This window comes from Lathyrus oleraceus, chromosome 3, assembly GCF_024323335.1.
Source record: "Lathyrus oleraceus cultivar Zhongwan6 chromosome 3, CAAS_Psat_ZW6_1.0, whole genome shotgun sequence".
NCBI classification, from domain to species: domain Eukaryota; kingdom Viridiplantae; phylum Streptophyta; class Magnoliopsida; order Fabales; family Fabaceae; genus Lathyrus; species Lathyrus oleraceus.
The window spans coordinates 44,948,295-44,972,051 of record NC_066581.1 but is presented as its reverse complement, the minus strand read 5'-3'; the positions used below and the strand labels follow the sequence as shown (position 1 = coordinate 44,972,051).

The following is a 23,757-nucleotide window of genomic DNA, read 5'->3' as shown; positions in this document are numbered from 1 at the left end:
CACAATATAATTTTTAAAAATTGTGTATTTGATAACTTACATCAGTTACAAAATTAAGTGGTTAGTAACTTCCTTATCTTTCAATTTAAAATAATTCTCACTTTCTTTTACTTACAAATTAATTATTTCTTTTTCTCTCTCCCTTTTAGTTAATTCCTAAATATTTCTCTTTCACTATAATTTTTTTAATATCACTTGATCACTGAAGATATTATATTAAAAATATAAAATCAACAACTTTGACATTGTAAGTTCTCTTTCTTTTGATTTATATTGCATCATATGAACATTAATGACAACTATAAATCTTTAATTTTTAGACTGACTTATTTTTATTCTAATCATATATTTTATAAATATTGTAATTACATTTGAAAAATTTAATTGTTTATGCATTAGGATGTTTAACAGATCACATATAGTAACACTCAATTCTTTGTCTCTTATTGTTATCAAAATTCAAAATTCAAAATCAAGCAACCGCCATCTCTATTTTTTTTCTCTACATTTCTTCATCTCTCTTCTTTATCTGACTAATCTTTTTTTCTTTTCTTCTTTTCTTCTTTTCAATTCTTAATTTTATTTTACATAAATTTGATCAAACATGAAGATAAAGTCATGCGAGAATCATTCATTCAGTTAATCTATACTTATATATAAAGGGAATCATTCATTCAGATAAAAGCAATGGAATTCATCAACAAATTATTTATCATTAAAGTAATACTTCCTACTTATCCAGAAAATACAAAATAAGTGATACTACATAATAAACCATACATTTGATTCTCATTAAAGTCCATATTGATTTTTTAATAAATGTAGTTACTGTTTATATATTTCATTAATACTGTTACTTACAAATTTGAATTAGGCTAGTGTTGAAATGAGATAAGGACTTAAGGTCCAAAATATTTTTCAAAATTTTAATTAATTAATTTCTTAAAAAAACTTACTTAATTAATTTTTAAAAAGACTAAATTAAAATTATTAATTAATTATGAAAAAAATAAATTATCTTAGTCAGTAATTTCACATAATTAAAAATAATTTTTAAATCATAGTCATCATTGTCACATATGCAAAATTGGAGGGGAACCATAAAAATCGAAAGACCATCAAAATTATAGGACCAAAATAGTTGATTTATAAATAAGGATCAATTATTTAAAAGGCCCAAATTAGAGAGACCAAAAATATATTTAAATCTTTTATTTATTTAAGTTTTGATATATCAAAACATTAAAAAAAAACTTACAGACACTACGCCAAAAATGACTTTTAACAGCGCATCTTAGACAACGCTTTTAAAAGAAAGCGCTGTCTAAGGTTAAAATTAAAATAAAACACGGAAAATGTTCCAAAAAAATAATGAAAGCGCTGTCTAAGGGGGGGTCTTAGACAGCGCTTTTTAAAAGCACTGTCTAAGACCCCCCCTTAGACAGCGCTTTTAGAAAGCGCTTTTAAATATAGACCTTAGTCAGCGCTTTTGATAAAGCGCTGTCTAAAGTCTTTAAATTAAAAAAAAATTAAAACCAAAAGCGCTGTCAAAGGGGGGTTTAGAAAGCGCTTTTGGAAAGCGCTGTCTAAGGTCTAATTAAAATAAAATTGTGTTGAAATATTAAAGTGAAACAATTTTGAAAAGGAATTTATCTACTACCTAACCGAATTCCAAATACACATGTAAGGGAGTTTGGTAGAAAAGATGACGATATATGCACACGCATGAGCTGTAACTAACAAGAGCAAACGAGACGGCGGCAGGAGAGTGACGGAAAAAAATGGGTTACAACATAATGAATTTCTCCGCCGCTTCATCATCGTTAATCGGAACTCAAACTAACAATATCCACAACAATAAGCTACAAAAAGCGCGTTCATCTTCTTTTTCTTCATTTTCACTTAACACTACTCGCCACCGCCACTACCACCGACAACTACACCTTCATTTTCAATCTTCCGATGTCATTCCTCTCCGTTCATCCTATACGCGATCCCTTTCTCATTCTTCTATGGTACTATCTATCGTTTCATTCTTCAGTTTCCTTTTTAATGATTTTGAATTTCAATTAATTTACTCGTTGTTGATTTTTCAGACTGTGAAGGCGGTGGCGCAGACGGAGGAGCCGCTACGTGTTATGATTTCCGGTGCTCCTGCTTCTGGTAAAGGAACTCAATGCCAACTTATTACCAAGAAAGTAAGCTTATTCAATTCAATCTGACCTAATTTTTCAACTATTATTGTTGATTAGGAGTCTCTCTTTTCAATTTGACCTAACTTTTCAACTATATGTTATTAATTATTAATCTCTTATTTTTTATTTAATTTTCTTTTGAAATTGCTATTCACTTGTGTGTAACTGACTTGCAGTATATGAGTTTGAACTTGTACTTTGTTTGGTCAATATCCCAAGGTTAGCTCTAGAGTGCTACATTGATGAATCAATATTTTTGAACTGTGATCCTTTATATTGTGGAGAATTAGGTCAAATGTGTTGCAGTTGCAAACGTTAATTTGAAACCCTATGTAGTATATTGAATTGTATGATGAGTGTAAATAGTTAAGTACAACAATGTTTGAGATAAGCATTTTGATCCATCCCTGGGGTAGGGTTGGTCCAGGTTTGACCTATTCTCACTGTTTGGTTGTGAAAAATGGAGGCCATGAAAGAGATTACAACAATAACCAACAACCAAGCCTTATCCCACTAAATAGGGCCGGTTACATGAATCAAATTTCACCATAATGTTCTTTCCAAGACCATGATTCTATCCAATTTGTTAATCTCAAGATATTTCTTAATAGTTTCTCTTATAGTTTTTCTAGGTCTTCCTCTATCTCTAGTTATTTGACTCTTTTCCATGTGATCTACTCTCCTTACAACATAATCTATAGGTCTTCTCTCTACATGAATCCAAACTACTTAAACCTATTTTCTACCATCTTTTGTAATATAGGTGCTACCCCAACCCTCTCTCTAATACTGTCATTTCTAATCTTATTCCATCTAGCCCTATCACACATCAAATGCATCATCCTTATCTCTGTTACACTTATTTTATTCTCGTGTTTATTCTTAACTGCCCAACATTTTGTCTCATACAACATTGCAGATCTTACCGTTGTTCGATAAAATTTTCTCTTCAGTTTGAGCAGAACTTTTGTGTCACATGAAGCCAGGTCCTCGTCCATTTCAATCACTCAGCTTGAATTCGATGGTTTAAATATTTTTTTGAAGGAGAGGAGAGGGAATGGGGAAAAATGTCTCGTAACTCAACTTTGACTTCCATCTAACATTGGGGGCTTTGGATGGGAGGTAAGAGTAAGGCGAGTTTAGAAAATATTAAATGTATCATCTAAAATATCAAACGGCAAATAATATGTTAAAAGAGCGTGTAAACTAAATTACGACTTCCCTGGACTGGCAGTGCAGTTGCTGCAAAGTCATTGGATTTAAGACAAAAACTTGTGACATAAATTCACTGGCTTTGGAGTTGTTGCACCTTTACTAGTTACTAACTAGATGATTGTCTTGGCTTTGGGACAAGCTATCGGTTCACTAGTAGATTATGCTCTTATTTTTAATGTGCATTGAATAAAAAAATTGATTCAAGTGCATCTCATATATGCAGTACGATTTGGTGCATGTTGCTGCTGGAGATTTACTTAGGGCGGAAATTGAAACCGGAAGTGAAAACGGAAAGCGTGCAAAAGAATATATGGAGAAGGGACAATTGGTCCCTGATGAAATAGTTGTCATGGTATGGTAGGGGAAATGGAAGTGACTGTTCAATTGCTATTCAAATACCTTTTGTCTTAATTGTTAATAACTATTTTACTTTATAGCTTTTGTCTTAATTGTTTATAACTATTTTATTTTATAGATGGTCAAGGATCGTCTCTTGAAGCCAGATTCAGTAGAGAATGGTTGGCTTTTGGATGGATATCCCAGGAGCTTATCGCAGGCTACTGCACCTAAGGAATTAGGGTTTGAACCTGATATTTTTATTCTTCTAGAGGTAAAGATTTGTTGTTAATTATATTTCTACCGTTAATATTTCAAAATTTTCTGCCTCAGCTTCACTTTAATTTATCAGTCAATGATTAGTTAAATAATTAAATTGAATGTTATTTTAAAAGAAGAAAGAAATTGATATCAAGTAGTAATATTCAGCAGATTATCCATAAGAACAAGATTTGGTTTGGAACTGTCGCATCCTGCGAAAAATCAACCGGCGGGACTCAAATAAAAACACAACACAGAGCCGCCACTGCGCGTTATTTATCCCAAAATAGGGAAAGGAAACGCTCAGAGAAACCTGGAAAGGAAATGGTCTCGCGACCAAAGAGAAAGGGTAAGGGAGTCGGTTACGCAAGGGGAAGGTATTAACACCCCTCACGTTCGTCGTACTCGACGGGATCCACGTCCTAGAATAAAGAACAGGTTGCTAAAACATCACACACACACACGGGGAACGCAGGTGGGGTTAAGAGAAGGGAGCTCGATAAGGTATCACACCTTATGCCTACATATCTTGTCTGGAACAAGAATCAGAGCCACTGTAGTTCGGCTTACGCACGCCAAACAACACAAAACATACAAACAAGCAAGGGTGGCAAACATGGAGCCCGACAACCACTGGATGGAATTACGTCGGCATCCGAACCAAAACACAAAAACGGCAAACGTGGAGCCCGACAGCCAATCACTGGGCTTACGTCGGCATCCGAACCCAAACATACAGTCAGATAACAAGTAAACGCACGCAAAAAAGAAAAAGGTTGCCCGGAGAGGTCTCGCACGACCCCCTGCCTACATACCTCGTCTGGAACGAGGATCAGGGCGATGTAGTTCCCCTTAACAGGGGAGAAACTCTCCTAACTAGAAACCAGGGGAAAACACGACACTAGGGAGACTATGACTCGAGCCTAGATGTTGTCATGCAAAGTCGCCCTAAGTTCAGGTTTCTACCTACTTGCATAAGCAATCTATTCCTATCCAGGAAAGAAGCAAGCATACAAGCATACAGAATAATCGAATGAGAACAAGCATCTCAAACAAGCATGTCAATCAGATATCCACATAGCACGCACTATAGCCAAACAATGGGCTCACACAATAGGTTTGACTGCCGAAGCGAGTCGTCTGTACGGGCTGGGTTTGCTCTTAACCTTGCCATTACGAGGATAAGGTGAAGCAGATGAAGGGTGAAGTGAGGATCAGACCTCACAGCTCTTATCCCTAACCAGGGAGAGCTTCTGACAAATGAGCATGGGTCCAGAATAGGGGAACCCTTCTATAGTCGAAGACACTGACATAATGTGCACTGCACAGGATCTTGGGCTTTTGATCTCAATGCTACAACCATGTAATGGGAGCAAGGAGAAGACTCACAGAATAGTGGGGGGTAGACTGCATACCCCTACCTTCCACCAATTGCCTTGATTAAGGACTTTCACCTGCTTGGCACGAAAAATAAACAACCACAATCATTGCCTCTTAAGGAGGACTTCAGACATTTGCCCGGCCCGGTAACAGCCGGGTCTCCAGACTACATGAAGTCAAGAGGACCTACCTCAAGCGGTTTACACAACCGAGCAGCGGCTACCAAGCAAGTTCTTAAAAGAACTAGAGCGACTAAAGGTACCTGTACAAAAGCTAACCAGTTAATAACTCAGACAACCAATCAGAAAACAACAAGTTAATCAGTCAAACTATGCAAGCCAAGGCACACAAAGGCAAGCTATGAGCTCAAGCCCAAGCTTCACAACCTACAAAACAATGTTATGTTAGTGTACAAACATCAAACAACATCATTTCAATCAACTTGGATCATTCTCCATGAGCCTTATGCTATTCATCCTGAAAAATCAAGCAAATATTAGCAACTAGACCACTAGGCCAAGCCTAGGGTCCAAAAGCAAGAAAAATTCCTAAACAGCAAGGTATCTCTAACCAAAGTCAAATTAATGCAAATAGAAAACCAACACAATTAGTCCCATGTCCATATCATTCATTATATTCATTCCATGCACAAAACAAATCAAACTAGTTCAAATGGAACACCCAACATCCAAACAGAACTATTGCATTCAAATCCATATCAAAACAAATCCAAAAAATCTCAAATAAATTACACCTAAACAGGACCTAATCCAGGTATGGCACACCAAATTTCAGCTTAATTGGGCAAAGGGAACCATGTCAATGAAAATCAACAAAAACAGACACAATTACATGCTCCAAATCACAACATCAACATATGCATTCACTTCAAAAATTCATAACTCAATGAAAACAGTAAAGAAATGAGTGAGACCAAAACAGGGATGTCACATCATGTGTCTACAACAATCATATCAAATTTCATGATCATTCAATACCATATGAGCATTTCACATTAAATCTACCAACATGTATCACATGAACTTGCACAATCAACCACCAGAGATGAAAAATAGCAATCAAATTGAAAATGCCACAAAAAATTCCACAAAAATTCACATAGCATCTTATCATGTTAATGAACATCCATGCAAAATTTCACATCATTCTAACAAGCCTAGGTCATTCAAATAAATCCAGCAAATTGACATAATGAGGTGTGACACCAATTGTCACACCTAAGTTCCAAAATTCATAACTCAATCACCAGGAATCAAAAATTCACAAAATGTACATGTAAATCATCATCAACCAGTCTACAATTACCACAAAAATTTTCAAGAATTTATTTCACACTATGAGCATTTCACATTGGATTTGGTAGAATGTATCAAAAATGAGTATATGTGAAACAAGCCTAGGTCAAACAAAATTCCTACCATGCACAACCTTCAAAAATGAGTCAAATAAATCCTACAGTCAACAACAAAGTCAACACAAAAATTCCTACATTTTTATGATTTTTTATCAATTTTTGGTGAATTTTTTAGAATTTTTATGAATTTTTTAGAATTTTTATGAATTAAATTAATTAATTAACATAACCAGTGGCACAATTGTAATTAGTCGAGCGCGGGGGCGGTAAACGTGTTATTCAAAAATTCAAACGCAATTTTGGATCAAACACTCAACTATTTCCAGAAACTCGTCTTCTTCAACCCAGGCACACGAAGAACACATGAACTATGAACTAACACCAAAATGAACAAGTTAATACTCGTTGGACTCGTCTAAGCACAAGGATCACAAATATCAACCTAATTTTGTCCAATTATTCCTTAATCTCTTAGATCGATCATGTTAGGGTTTTGGTTCTAAACTTAAAATCCAGATTTCATCCTATGCACTAATCCATTCGCAAAACCACAATTATCACGATGCTCTACAATCAATGAACTACAGGACGCCCATAAACATTCAAAGAATCGTGACAATCGAATTTTGAGGTACCTGTTATGGCAGTGATGCTCTAGCTGTTCTTTACGCAAATTAGCTTCAAACAGATACAGTATATGTTGGTGGAAGGTGAGTAGAATGCTTGGATTCGATCAATGTTGCTCCTAATGCTCGAAGCTTCGATTCACCATGGATGATGCTTCTTTGAACATTCGCGATCTACCACTCCTTGTGCTCCAATGACCAAAAACAGTTGATGATGAGGATGAAACAAGATCAAACCAAAAAGAAATTCGAAGTTTGATCAACAATTGATGAAGATTGATGAATTTGAAGGTTTTTGTGTTCTTGAGATTCTTGAGAGAATGTGATGAATTTGGATCTGATTTTGGGAATGGTGCAATTCTGTTATGATTAGAATGAGATTAGGAATATATATGATGCCTTAATCCATGATTAACCATGTAATTAGCCAAATTGCATTTGATAGTGAAATGTTAATTTTCAAGTGAGGGCAAAATGGTACTTTCCAAAGCCAGCTCATTGCCACCTCATGGACAGCTCATACAACTTCCAAATACCTGTCATGAGCTATTGCAACTTGTTTCACTCTCATTGGATGTGTATTTTAGAAAATCACATGTGAATGGTTATGTGTCCATTTTTGCAATTTCATTTTTCAAGCCAATTTCCAAACCACAAGGCCTTAGCATATTATGATGATTCCAACAACTTTCAAATGCCATTTATGAGGTGTGGCAAAAATCCCCACTCAAAAATTCCAATTATTTCACAAGTTGGACAATTTTGCCCTTGGTCCATTTTAACTGTCCAGTTGAAATTTGACTTTTTGCATTGACCACTTTTGGAAAAATCCAATTATGCACCATGAAAGTACATGTCAAATGGAGTTTGTGCATATAAAGAACTTGCAATTTGGACAAACCATGTGGAAGTTATGCTCTCCTGATTATGGGTCATTTTTGAATTTCACTGAGCCCCAATTTTCCAACCATACATGGGATTTTCAAGTTCTTGGACTTTTTGGAAAGGTGAGAACAAGATCTACAACTTTCATGTTGAACGAATTTTCATTTGAAGCTTCCTTGGACACGTGGCTTTGAGGTCAAAAACTTTCCATTTTTGGAAACTTCCATTACAAGTCACTTTCTATTTTTGGCAGTTTTTGTTCTGACTTGATTTTCTCCATTCTTAAGCTTTGAGATGTCATATAACACTTGTCCCAACATGAATGAAGTGTATCCAACTCATTTCCACCTCCAAATCCATCAAACCATGTACAGTTGACCACAGTTGACGTTTTCAACTGATAGATGAATTTTGCCAAGCATAGATCAATCTGAGCTCCAATCTTCAACTGAAATGGCTCAAGGGTGAAACCCTAGCCTCAATAATCTCCATATAATCAAATAATGAACCCCATAGCCATCATAGACCCCATCTCCTGATTATGCCCTGACTGGCCCAATGCAACTGATTAGGGTTGACCAGTGGTCAAAACCCTAATCTCAAGGAATGAGCTTCAATCTCCTGATGAAATCCAACCATGATGATAATGATGTATCATTGCAATCAAGATGAAGACCAATATCCATTGAGAACCATGAAACCCTAATTCACAGCCCAATCCTCAGATGGCCAATGATCAGTCAATAAACCCTAGGCTTGCACTTTGACTTCCTCATCCTCTGATCAAGACTTGGGAGGATGACTTGCACAATGTAACCACATGATATGCAATATGCAATGCCTAATGACCTAAAAATGTAATGCAATATGTTAAGCTTAGTCCCAAGAGAGGAGGGCAAATTTTGAGGTGTTACAGCTGCCCCTATTCAATCCACTGTGAACCTGTCGATACGAAATAGCCTCGGCTTTCGGATGATCAGGATGAAGAGTGATTGAATACCAAGAACAGACGAACAATTTGCACTCTGATGGGATATAATTAACAACGCCTGTCAGCATCGGCGAAGAAACAAACTCGAAAAACGTCGACCTGGATACCAAAATAAATGGTAACGCATGGATAACCATGGCCTGAACACCGCTCATCCGCTCGGGATTATTATTCCTTTCTTTTTTTTATACTTTTCTTGAACCCCGAATTTTTTCTTTCGCGCAAATGATCCTCGGATCTCTGCATTTGAACCCCAAAATCTTCTTTCCTTGTGATAACTCCGCTGGCAATCGTCGGAAATAACACCAATCACCACTCTGATGGCGACATATCAAAGGGTACATCTTCAACCAGACACTGACTGATGACCGGGAAGAAACTCGATGTTTACTGGACATCGAACAATGATGTTTACAGGCATCAAACAATGATGTTGACAGGACATCGAACAATGATGTTGACAGGACATCGAACTATGATGTTTACAGGCATCAAACAATGATGTTTACAGGCATCAAACAAAACTCGACCAAACATTAAACAATGACTGGGAGAAAACACGATGTTTACAGGCATCGGACAATGATGTTGACAGGCATCACACAATGATGTTTACAGGCATCACACAATGATGTTTACAGGCATCAAACAATGATGTTTACAGGCATCAAACAATGATGTTTACAGGCATCAAACAAGGATGTTGACAGGACATCGAACAAGGATCGACCAGACATTAAACAATGACTGGGAAACAACTTGACGTTGACTGGACATCGAACGATGATGTTGACAGGACATCGAACAAGGATGTTGACAGGACATCAAACAATGATGTTGACAGGACATCAAACAATGACCGACCAGACATTAAACAATGACTGGGAAATAACTCGACGTTTATTGGACATCGAATGATGATGTTTACTGACACCAAAGAAAGCTCGACCAGACACTTACTGATGACTGGGAAATACTGTTGTTCCAAACTCACAATGCTGAACTCCTCGGAGTATCGTCTTCATTGTCCGGCAAAACCAATCCTCAAGCGGTAACCACGGCTCGAATCGCGCTGATCGCGTAACATTCTCCAATCTTCATTCCCATCTCGGCCCGACGGAAAAGCTTCCTCCAGTATCGCACTACTGGGGTACATCTCTGATCCAATCATGAGGCTAAACTCTTCAGAGTAACACCTTCACTGTCTGACACAACCACTTCTCAAACGGTAACCACAGCTTGAGACTAGCTCTATGCTTGCAACAATGATGCATGATCTTTTTCTGCGTAATGCTCCATAATTATGGAAATGCTACGCGATTTATTATTTTTCTATGCAACATGCTATGCTTATTCTACATGATGAATTCATACAAAGTATCCCCTCAAGGGACTCTTCTGGGGAGCACGAGACACTCCGTTGAGGAACTCGACATTGCTCCAACTCCACCCTGCTGGGGAATAGCACTGCTGCTGGGAAAAGGTAACCCTTGCTGGGGAAGAACCTCCTTTGCATCCAATCCGCTCGGGAAACTGCTGGGGATAAGCACCACCAACACTCTGTGGGGATACAACAGTTTTTTGACTTGCTGGGGATATCAATCCCGACTCTGCTTTGAGAACCCTCACAGATACCTGACGACTTTACTGGGGAAAATGCTCACAGATACTCTGCTGGGAAAACAGCAACCTCCAGGTCTGGCAACTGGGGAAAGCATCAATTTGACACCCGCTGGGGATGACCATCCTGACCCTGCTTAGGGAAACGAATGCTACTCCGCTGGGGAAGACCCATCCAACCCATAGGTAGGATCAACTCAGCTGAGGATGCAAAATCCGTCCGCTACGGGAACTTGTCCAATCCACTGGTAGGATGAACACTGCTGGAGATATATTTCATTGAAACCCGCTCCACTCGGGGAATTGTTGGAGATATATTTCTTTGAACCCGCTCCACTCGGGGAATTGTTGGAGATATATTTCTTTGAACCCGCTCCACTCGGGGAATTGTTGGAGATATATTTCTTTGAACCCGCTCCACTCGGGGAATAACAACCTTCTGGCCTGGCTGCTGAGGAAACACCGTCTTAACCTGTCCGGGATAACCATCCTGACTCGGCTGGAGAAGTCCACAGACCTTGTATCTGCTGGGGAGCTAGTCCTATGATTCCTGCTCGGGGACCTAGCCGGGAAAGGAGAAAAGTTGGTACAGAACACCCGTCGACTCGTCGAACCATGGTGTCCACCTCCCAATCTCGTATCAACTTTCCACTTTTGAGAACTCCCAGACTCATCTGGACCTTTTCTGTTCCATCATCTTGTACTCCAAATCGCCCCGCGCTCGACGAGAAACGTACTCCTGGGATTATACAGAAATTTCAATTTTCCGACTTTGAAGAGTCTTCTTGATTACCATCAAGGATCTCGTACGTCTCAACGTCTTCGCCATCGTCTCTTCCTGCATCTTCGTTCCTGAGTGAACTTTCTGGGGATCTATTACAAAGCTTCCACATCACAACCTGCAAGTGAGTGAAAATATCTAACAGTTCCTGCAAAACAGATCGTCAGATAAAACCGTGCCCCAGGCGTGTCAAGATTTCAACACTTGGGTCACTCAACCTTCCAAATAAGATTTCAAGCTTTCAATCTTATAAACATGCATTGGAAGGGACCTGTATGTCTTAAAATGCAAAATTCTTTATCAAAATAATCGGATGTTTTTGCAATCAAAGCGGTAACGAAAAACAAAAACAAAATTATTCGACTGAACATGCATTTATTGACTGAAAAAGTGTGGCTCAAATGAGCAATACAAAAGGAAGCAATTCCTGAAAAGAGGTAATTGCACAAAAGGGAAAACCTATCCTAATGGCAATGTGAAACCCGTGATCTCATCGAGTTCCAACTCGGTTACACCCCATATGTCCTCAGACTCTCCATGCTTTCTGCCTTCTGAACAAGACGATTCTGATTGATCCCTACCGGGTATTATCCATGATGCTTTAACCAAAGCAAAAACGATCATGCCAGACGCAGTTGTTCGTTTCAATCCCTCTTTTGCCTGGACCGCCCTTTCGGGTTTTCAGTCCACCGGGATACCCCTTTTTGCCCAAGTCGCCTTTCCAGGTTTTCGACTTGCCGGGTGTACATTTTTCCTTTTATCCCTAATTTTTGCCCGAACCTTTCTTTCTGTTTTTTGGTTCGCCGGGATGCCCATTTTTGCCTGGACTATTTTGCTCTTTTCGTCCAGCGGGTCTCTTTATACGAAGTATTTTTTAACTGCGTCCGCATTCACAGGGGATGGAAAATCCTCGCCATCCATGGTCGTTAACAACAAGGCTCCACCAGAGAAAACCTTCTTGACCATGCTGGGGATTCATGACTGAGTGTCCATTTGCCCCTTCGATCGTTTTGAGGAGGAAGGATCCTTTTCAGCACCATATCACCTATGTGATACACCCGAGGTCGCACCTTCTTGTCAAAAGCACGCTTCATCCTTTGCTGGTATAACTGCCCATGACAGATGGCTGCTAGCCTCTTTTCCTCAATCAGGCTCAACTCTTCATACCGGGTCCTTACCCATTCAGCCCCTTGCAATTTCACGTCCATCAGGACTCTCAAAGAGGGAATCTGAACCTCAACATGTAATACTGCCTCCATCCCCTATACCAATGAGAAAGGAGTTGCCCCAGTAGATGTACGTACCGACGTTCGATACCCATGCAACGCAAACGGCAACATCTCATGCCAGTCTTTGTAGGTTACCACCATTTTCTGTGCAATCACACCGTCGGTGCATTCAAACGTTATCCGGGCAACAAAAGCTCATTCACCTTAACCTCCCCATCAGACATCAGAATCCGTTCGGATTCAGGGTCAGGCCCCTCCTCCGGGATCGGTTACTCTCAATCTTTCGATTGGAGCACCTCGAGATGTCCTCATCAGGGAACTCAAACTTCATCGGTTGATAATCCTCACCGGGTTGCTGGGCGAGGTAATCAGACAATACACTCCCCTCGATTGCTTTCTGAGAGATATATCGAATATCGTATTCAATCAAAATCATCGGCCCTTTCGCAACCCGTCCGGTCATTGCTGGCTTTTCAGATATGTACTTGATCAACTCCATCTCGAAATCCACAAGGTGGCATGAACCAGCATATACTGTCTCGGTCGGCGAGCAGCCTATGCCAAAGTACATCAAGTTTTCTCGAACAGTGAATGTATTGTTTCACAGTCGGTAAACTTTTTGCTAAGGTAAATTGCATGCTCTTTTCGACAAGACTCGTCATGCGGCCCTAATACACCTCGTAGACCCCTCGAAGGCCGTCAGGTACAGAATTAACAATTACTCCTTCCACGGAAGGTATCAGAATCAGAGGTTCCTGCAACTCTTTCTTTTATTTTTTCAATGCCCCTTGGCAATCATTATTTCACCTGACCGTTTGATCTCTTTTTTCTCTGACTTGAATAGGTTCCCACGTGGCTGTTAGGTGAGATGTGAACCATGACAGGTAGTTCAATCTTCTAAGAAACCACGAACCTCTCTTTCCATTCTCGGTTCAGGCATTTCTCTTATTGTTTTTTTTTTTTTTTTTTTTTTTTTTTGCAGGATCAACCTCGATTCCTCTCTTACAATGAACCCCAATCATCTTACCGGACCGCACTCTGACAGTGCACTTATCTGAATTCAACCTCAGTTTGAATTGTCTCAAACCGGTCAACCGACTTGCCCCGGTCAGCCAGATGCCCCACTTCCGCATGGGACTTTGCTATCATGTCATCAACATAGCAATCGATTTCATGATGAATCATATCATGAAACAAAGTCACCATGGCTCTCTGATAAGTAGCATCGGCGTTCCGCATCTCTAGAGGACAGTCTTCTCTCCATGGTAGCTTGTGCACAACGATATCGGTGTTCAACCCTGGCATATCCTGACATGACCAGGCGAAGGTATCCACATGCTCTTTCAACAGGGCTACCATTCTGCTCTCGGCTTGCCTCTAAAGCGGCCTTATTTTCCTATTTCTTTCCTGACCTCGGCGGTGCTTGGGATAACAATCTCGCATCGCCCTTCGTGCGACTGAATCACCTTCTCCTCTTGTTTAAACAACCTGGCTAATTCCGGCAGATCACAATCTTCTTCGCCTTCTTCTTCGGCATGATAGATCGGTTTGTCGAAGTCATATGAGGTGTAACCAAATTGTTATCAACGAGATCCGGAGAATTATTTTTTGAATTCGGAACGAGACAAATCAAAAAGAGAAAAATGAAAATAAACATTGCCATTTTTATTTGTTTTTAAACTGCAAAAATAAATGAAAAACAGGGAACACCGTTTTTGACTGAAAAACATCCTTTTATTCATGATGCAGAAAATGCAAATTTATGAACATGAGGTGGCCCTTACAATGAACCATTACGTGTCGGGCAACACATAAGGCTTTCATGCAGATAAAATCAAAACAGAAATCATTACTCTTCCGGACGAGTGTCAGTGCTGATCTTTTAAGCCTTCCAGCTTCCTGGTACGCACGGCGTTATCCAACCATTGAACTTGCAGTCACTGTCAGCTTCTCCACCTACCGCATAGGCGTGATCCGAATCTTCAGCAATTGCACTCACCATTGCCTGACCATGTGCCGGCATGGGATTGGCATTAACATTCGGTGATGGCGCAAAATTGATAGCCTTGGAGTCTACCAGATCCTGGACAACATTCTTGAATGCTCTACAGCCCTCAATATTATGCCCCGGTGTTCCAGAATGAAATTCGCACTGGGCGTTCTCATCATAGTTGGGTGGCCTCTGATCCGTTCTCATCGGAACCATCGCCCTCGGCTGAACCAACCCGAGATCCATCAGCTTTTTGAACAGAACAGCATATGTCACGGGCGGCTTGTCAAAATGGCGGTCAACCCCTTTTCCTTTCACCTGGTACCCAGCTCTCTGTTGAGGTGGCTGACGTTGCTGTCGTACTGACTGATTACCAGCAGGGATAGTTACAGCAGCAGTGTGCTGGTAGTAACGATCCCTACCGTGTCCTCTCTGGGCATACACAGCACTCGATTCACCCTCGTTCTTGCGCTGACCACTCCCGAATGGCTTCTTTGATCCTGATGACAAAGCATTACCTTGTATCTTCCCCATTTTCAGCCAACTTTCAATTCTCTCTCCGGCCACCACAATGTCTGCAAAGTTAGTCACCGGGCATCCCACCATTCTTTCAGCAAAAACCCCCTGCAGGGTACCCATGAAGAGATCAGACATCTCTCTGTCCACCAGTGGAGGTTGCACTCTGGCAGCCAACTCCCTCCACCTTTGAGCATATTCTTTAAACCCCTCGCTGTTCTTTTGAGACATACCCTGCAACTGGGTACGACTAGGAGCCATGTCAGCGTTGAATTGATACTGTTTAAAGAATGCATCACCAAGATCCTGCCAGCTCTTGATGTCAGCAGATTTCAGCTTGGTATACCATTCCAAGGAGCCTCCAGACAGACTGTCTTGGAAGAAGTACATCCAGAGCTTTTGATCTGTAGTGTATGCAGAGATCTTGCGAACGAAAGCTTGGAGGTGAGTCTCTGGGCAAGAACTCCCATTGTATTTGTCAAATGCGGGCGCTTTAAACTTCTGTGGGATCACAATCCCCTCGACCAGCCCCATGTTGGACATGTTGACAAACCCCGGAGTAGCATGGCTTTCCAGAGCCTTTACCTTCTCTGCCAGCAACTGAATCTCTTTGCTTTGTGGTTGAACACCATATTGACCGAATGGCTCATTGTGCATGGAGAACTGATCAGCCTCTCGGTCCTCCTCCCTGTCATCATCAAACCCATAGAAAGGAGGCACAAAATTGTCCTTCAAATTCTGCCCCAGACCGGGCCCAGGTTGACCACCAGCACCAAAACCAGCAGCATTGTTGTTCACCATACCCACGGTTGCTCTTTTTTCACCGTCTCTGGATCCACCGAGCCCCTGATTGGAGACACCATCCAGATTAACAACACTGTTAACAGCTGAAGCCCGCTCGAGCTTTTCAACTTTGTCAGCCAAAGCTTTCTGATCAACTGCAAAACCCTGCATGATGTTGATCAGCTCAGTCATCTTGTCCTTCAGCTCAAGGAGATCAGCACTCGGAAGATCCATCAGCCTAGGAGTGTTGCGTCTGGTGAAGTATCTGTGAGGACGTGTTGAGTGCAAAGGTACAGTTCTGCGAGCGCGAGCAATGATTCCTGCAAAACAGCAAACAGGTTAATATGCATGAATGCAACGTCTATCCATATGAGGAAGATTCTGTCTTTTGATCCTGGTTTCATCGAGACAAATAATATTTCACCAATAACATTCTGACATTCGAATGTCTCTCAACCAGATTCTCAATCCATAATACTCCCCATATGACTAGACGTGAGTTTGGTGCAGATGAATGCAAAATGAGAATGATGCAGATGAATGAATGCAATGCACTGGGCCATCCTCCAAGTCATCTGATCATCTGTTGCTCTGAACCACCTCGGATCCCTGGACTGATCACAACCATCTGAGGTCTGGTTAACCACAAATCCTACTCAAGGGTTCCGAAATAAACGGAAGACAGATACATCATCATCATCATCATCATCACCAAACCATATCTGAGCAGATACCCACAATAATCTCAGAATCGGCCCAGGGAATCCTGAAATAAACGGATCCCCACGGATAAATAACTCGGCCCGGGGAATCCTGAAATAAACGGATCCCCACTGATAAATACCACGGACAGCACTCCGGCGTCTTGGCAATAAATGGCCATAAATCCGACTTATAAATAGGACTCTGATCCACGGAACAAAAAGTCACCATCTGAGTCACCATCTAAACATGCATCTGTAAGAATCAACCCTCCCCTCACAGGTAAATTCTAAACAGGTCATCCTAAGGCGGACAATAGTCTCGACAATCGGGCAGAGATACTTAATGGGTTTGCCCTTTCGGGTGTGCCATTGTAGCTCTCCTGAGATCGTCTGAACCAAAGATCCGGGAAATGATCGGTCACCAGAGTCAATAGCCTAAAAGAGATAATCCAACCTAAGCGGAATAACTCCACCCGGCAGGACTCTCTCAAATGAACCTCGTCCGGCTGTGGTGACATGTCTCCGCATCATGTCGTACAACATGTGAAGAGACATGAGACCACGCTAATCCTAGGTGTGCACTCAGGCCTGGGTATTGGGCCTCACTCAGAACACCCACCCCAAAACAGAGGAACCACCTGCACAGAGGACGACAACAACATGATAGTATGATGGATGCAGACATTAATGCAAATATATATACACTGGTTAGAATAATAAATGCAATAAATAAAGCACAACAAGCAACCTAAACTAATCCTAAAACGCTAGGAAGGACTCGCTTAGGGAAGATGGACCAGCACAGGTCTACATCCATCAACGTCCCCAGCAGAGTCGCCAGCTGTCGCATCCTGCGAAAAATCAACCGGCGGGACTCAAATAAAAACACAACACAGAGCCGCCACTGCGCGTTATTTATCCCAAAATAGGGAAAGGAAACGCTCAGAGAAACCTGGAAAGGAAATGGTCTCGCGACCAAAGAGAAAGGGTAAGGGAGTCGGTTACGCAAGGGGAAGGTATTAGCACCCCTCACGTTCGTCGTACTCGACGGGATCCACGTCCTAGAATAAAGAACAGGTTGCTAAAACATCACACACACACACGGGGAACGCAGGTGGGGTTAAGAGAAGGGAGCTCGATAAGGTATCGCACCTTATGCCTACATATCTTGTCTGGAACAAGAATCAGAGCCACTGTAGTTCGGCTTACGCACGCCAAACAACACAAAACATACAAACAAGCAAGGGTGGCAAACATGGAGCCCGACAACCACTGGATGGAATTACGTCGGCATCCGAACCCAAAACACAAAAACGGCAAACGTGGAGCCCGACAGCCAATCACTGGGCTTACGTCGGCATCCGAACCCAAACATACAGTCAGATAACAAGTAAACGCACGCAAAAAAGAAAAAGGTTGCCCGGAGAGGTCTCGCACGACCCCCTGCCTACATACCTCGTCTGGAACGAGGATCAGGGCGATGTAGTTCCCCTTAACAGGGGAGAAACTCTCCTAACTAGAAACCAGGGGAAAACACGACACTAGGGAGACTATGACTCGAGCCTAGATGTTGTCATGCAAAGTCGCCCTAAGTTCAGGTTTCTACCTACTTGCATAAGCAATCTATTCCTATCCAGGAAAGAAGCAAGCATACAAGCATACAGAATAATCGAATGAGAACAAGCATCTCAAACAAGCATGTCAATCAGATATCCACATAGCACGCACTATAGCCAAACAATGGGCTCACACAATAGGTTTGACTGCCGAAGCGAGTCGTCTGTACGGGCTGGGTTTGCTCTTAACCTTGCCATTACGAGGATAAGGTGAAGCAGATGAAGGGTGAAGTGAGGATCAGACCTCACAGCTCTTATCCCTAACCAGGGAGAGCTTCTGACAAATGAGCATGGGTCCAGAATAGGGGAACCCTTCTATAGTCGAAGACACTGACATAATGTGCACTGCACAGGATCTTGGGCTTTTGATCTCAATGCTACAACCATGTAATGGGAGCAAGGAGAAGACTCACAGAATAGTGGGGGGTAGACTGCATACCCCTACCTTCCACCAATTGCCTTGATTAAGGACTTTCACCTGCTTGGCACGAAAAATAAACAACCACAATCATTGCCTCTTAAGGAGGACTTCAGACATTTGCCCGGCCGGGTAACAGCCGGGTCTCCAGACTACATGAAGTCAAGAGGACCTACCTCAAGCGGTTTACACAACCGAGCAGCGGCTACCAAGCAAGTTCTTAAAAGAACTAGAGCGACTAAAGGTACCTGTACAAAAGCTAACCAGTTAATAACTCAGACAACCAATCAGAAAACAACAAGTTAATCAGTCAAACTATGCAAGCCAATGCACACAAAGGCAAGCTATGAGCTCAAGCCCAAGCTTCACAACCTACAAAACAATGTTATGTTAGTGTACAAACATCAAACAACATCATTTCAATCAACTTGGATCATTCTCCATGAGCCTTATGCTATTCATCCTGAAAAATCAAGCAAATATTAGCAACTAGACCACTAGGCCAAGCCTAGGGTCCAAAAGCAAGAAAAATTCCTAAACAGCAAGGTATCTCTAACCAAAGTCAAATTAATGCAAATAGAAAACCAACACAATTAGTCCCATGTCCATATCATTCATTATATTCATTCCATGCACAAAACAAATCAAACTAGTTCAAATGGAACACCCAACATCCAAACAGAACTATTGCATTCAAATCCATATCAAAACAAATCCAAAAAATCTCAAATAAATTACACCTAAACAGGACCTAATCCAGGTATGGCACACCAAATTTCAGCTTAATTGGGCAAAGGGAACCATGTCAATGAAAATCAACAAAAACAGACACAATTACATGCTCCAAATCACAACATCAACATATGCATTCACTTCAAAAATTCATAACTCAATGAAAACAGTAAAGAAATGAGTGAGACCAAAACAGGGATGTCACATCATGTGTCTACAACAATCATATCAAATTTCATGATCATTCAATACCATATGAGCATTTCACATTAAATCTACCAACATGTATCACATGAACTTGCACAATCAACCACCAGAGATGAAAAATAGCAATCAAATTGAAAATGCCACATAAAATTCCACAAAACTTCACATAGCATCTTATCATGTTAATGAACATCCATGCAAAATTTCACATCATTCTAACAAGCCTAGGTCATTCAAATAAATCCAGCAAATTGACATAATGAGGTGTGACACCAATTGTCACACCTAAGTTCCAAAATTCATAACTCAATCACCAGGAATCAAAAATTCACAAAATGTACATGTAAATCATCATCAACCAGTCTACAATTACCACAAAAAATTTCAAGAATTTATTCACACTATGAGCATTTCACATTGGATTTGGTAGAATGTATCAAAAATGAGTATATGTGAAACAAGCCTAGGTCAAACAAAATTCCTACCATGCACAACCTTCAAAAATGAGTCAAATAAATCCTACAGTCAACAACAAAGTCAACACAAAAATTCCTACATTTTTATGATTTTTTATCAATTTTTGGTGAATTTTTAGAATTTTTATGAATTTTTTAGAATTTTTATGAATTAAATTAATTAATTAACATAACCAGTGGCACAATTGTAATTAGTCGACGCGCGGGGGCGGTAAACGTGTTATTCAAAAATTCAAACGCAATTTTGGATCAAACACTCAACTATTTCCAGAAACTCGTCTTCTTCAACCCAGGCACACGAAGAAACACATGAACTATGAACTAACACCAAAATGAACAAGTTAATACTCGTTGGACTCGTCTAAGCACAAGGATCACAAATATCAACCTAATTTTGTCCAATTATTCCTTAATCTCTTAGATCGATCATGTTAGGGTTTTGGTTCTAAACTTAAAATCCAGATTTCATCCTATGCACTAATCCATTCGCAAAACCACAATTATCACGATGCTCTACAATCAATGAACTACAGGACGCCCATAAACATTCAAAGAATCGTGACAATCGAATTTTGAGGTACCTGTTATGGCAGTGATGCTCTAGCTGTTCTTTACGCAAATTAGCTTCAAACAGATACAGTATATGTTGGTGGAAGGTGAGTAGAATGCTTGGATTCGATCAATGTTGCTCCTAATGCTCGAAGCTTCGATTCACCATGGATGATGCTTCTTTGAACATTCGCGATCTACCACTCCTTGTGCTCCAATGACCAAAAACAGTTGATGATGAGGATGAAACAAGATCAAACCAAAAAGAAATTCGAAGTTTGATCAACAATTGATGAAGATTGATGAATTTGAAGGTTTTTGTGTTCTTGAGATTCTTGAGAGAATGTGATGAATTTGGATCTGATTTTGGGAATGGTGCAATTCTGTTATGATTAGAATGAGATTAGGAATATATATGATGCCTTAATCCATGATTAACCATGTAATTAGCCAAATTGCATTTGATAGTGAAATGTTAATTTTCAAGTGAGGGCAAAATGGTACTTTCCAAAGCCAGCTCATTGCCACCTCATGGACAGCTCATACAACTTCCAAATACCTGTCATGAGCTATTGCAACTTGTTTCACTCTCATTGGATGTGTATTTTAGAAAATCACATGTGAATGGTTATGTGTCCATTTTTGCAATTTCATTTTTCAAGCCAATTTCCAAACCACAAGGCCTTAGCATATTATGATGATTCCAACAACTTTCAAATGCCATTTATGAGGTGTGGCAAAAATCCCCACTCAAAAATTCCAATTATTTCACAAGTTGGACAATTTTGCCCTTGGTCCATTTTAACTGTCCAATTGAAATTTGACTTTTTGCATTGACCACTTTTGGAAAAATCCAATTATGCACCATGAAAGTACATGTCAAATGGAGTTTGTGCATATAAAGAACTTGCAATTTGGACAAACCATGTGGAAGTTATGCTCTCCTGATTATGGGTCATTTTTGAATTTCACTGAGCCCCAATTTTCCAACCATACATGGGATTTTCAAATTCTTGGACTTTTTGGAAAGGAGAGAACAAGATCTACAACTTTCATGTTGAACGAATTTTCATTTGAAGCTTCCTTGGACACGTGGCTTTGAGGTCAAAAACTTTCCATTTTTGGAAACTTCCATTACAAGTCACTTTCTATTTTTGGCAGTTTTTGTTCTGACTTGATTTTCTCCATTCTTAAGCTTTGAGATGTCATATAACACTTGTCCCAACATGAATGAAGTGTATCCAACTCATTTCCACCTCCAAATCCATCAAACCATGTACAGTTGACCACAGTTGACGTTTTCAACTGATAGATGAATTTTGCCAAGCATAGATCAATCTGAGCTCCAATCTTCAACTGAAATGGCTCAAGGGTGAAACCCTAGCCTCAATAATCTCCATATAATCAAATAATGAACCCCATAGCCATCATAGACCCCATCTCCTGATTATGCCCTGACTGGCCCAATGCAACTGATTAGGGTTGACCAGTGGTCAAAACCCTAATCTCAAGGAATGAGCTTCAATCTCCTGATGAAATCCAACCATGATGATAATGATGTATCATTGCAATCAAGATGAAGACCAATATCCATTGAGAACCATGAAACCCTAATTCACAGCCCAATCCTCAGATGGCCAATGATCAGTCAATAAACCCTAGGCTTGCACTTTGACTTCCTCATCCTCTGATCAAGACTTGGGAGGATGACTTGCACAATGTAACCACATGATATGCAATATGCAATGCCTAATGACCTAAAAATGTAATGCAATATGTTAAGCTTAGTCCCAAGAGAGGAGGGCAAATTTTGAGGTGTTACAGGAACCTGTCAGCAACACCTTGCATCTGGAGTTAAGACTGACCCCACCCAGCTTTTACCATATATCTAAAAATTGATCAATTATTTGAACAACAATGTTGTTGTGACCTTGCAGGAGACACTCAACTTCTATAAACACCAGACGCCATTAGTCTTAATGCTGAAAGAAAAAAAGAGTCAATGTATCTTTTATTATAATTATAATTCACATTAAAATTTTCAGGTCTCTGAAGATATTCTTGTGGAGAGAGTAGTTGGAAGGAGATTAGATCCTGTTACTGGGAAAATATACCATTTGAAGTATTCTCCTCCAGAAACAAAAGAAATTGCAGATAGGCTTACTCAACGTTTTGACGATACTGAAGAGAAGGTATGTTCCTATTAGATACTCCATTGTATTCTTTCTGTAAAAATTTCAATTATTTAATCAGAAAATACTCAATGCTCTTTGTTGACTACTATAGGATTTTTTATATACAAATATATATGAATTAAGTAAAACTGAAAGTTCTTTATCCTATTGTTTGCTTTTGACTTAGGTAACGTTGCGACTGAACACCCATCATCAAAATGTGGAGGCAGTCCTTTCCATGTTTAAAGATATAACCATTAAGGTATGCTTTATGACTTAACTTTCTCACTTTATCGTTTTCACACATCCCCGTACACCTGTCACACAACAGAGACATACATGCGGCATGTACAAGTAATATTGTTTGTTGTTTGTGTAACAGATATCATTAATGAATAATTACCAATCAATCGTGTTTGTTAGTAATGTATGCTTCCAATATGGAGTAGAGAATCTGCCACCACATTAGAAACCATGGATATCTACTTTATAAGGGCATTCATATCTTGTTTTTATGGACATGATGCTAATGATGCATTCATATCTTGTTTTCATATGTAGTGTCCTCAACAACGTAATCAAATAGATTGTGGGTATTTCATGTTGAGGTTTATGCGAGATACTCTTGCTTTGGACCGATTAAAGATTCCCACCGATGTATGTATTTCTAACTTATGAGTTATTTTTATATTTACACA

At 40.0% G+C, this 23,757-nt stretch overlaps 1 protein-coding gene across 1 annotated transcript; it reads left to right on the top strand.

Moving 5' to 3' along the window:
* Positions 1-1,646: 1,646 nt before the first annotated feature.
* On the top strand, positions 1,647-23,528 carry LOC127129560 (adenylate kinase, chloroplastic). The gene is made up of 7 exons (XM_051058715.1): positions 1,647-2,015; positions 2,097-2,198; positions 3,634-3,762; positions 3,886-4,020; positions 22,931-23,077; positions 23,247-23,321; positions 23,442-23,528. The coding sequence occupies exons 1-7, from the start codon at positions 1,782-1,784 to the stop codon at positions 23,526-23,528; spliced, it is 909 nt and encodes a 302-aa protein (XP_050914672.1). The 5' UTR covers positions 1,647-1,781.
* Positions 23,529-23,757: the final 229 nt, after the last annotated feature.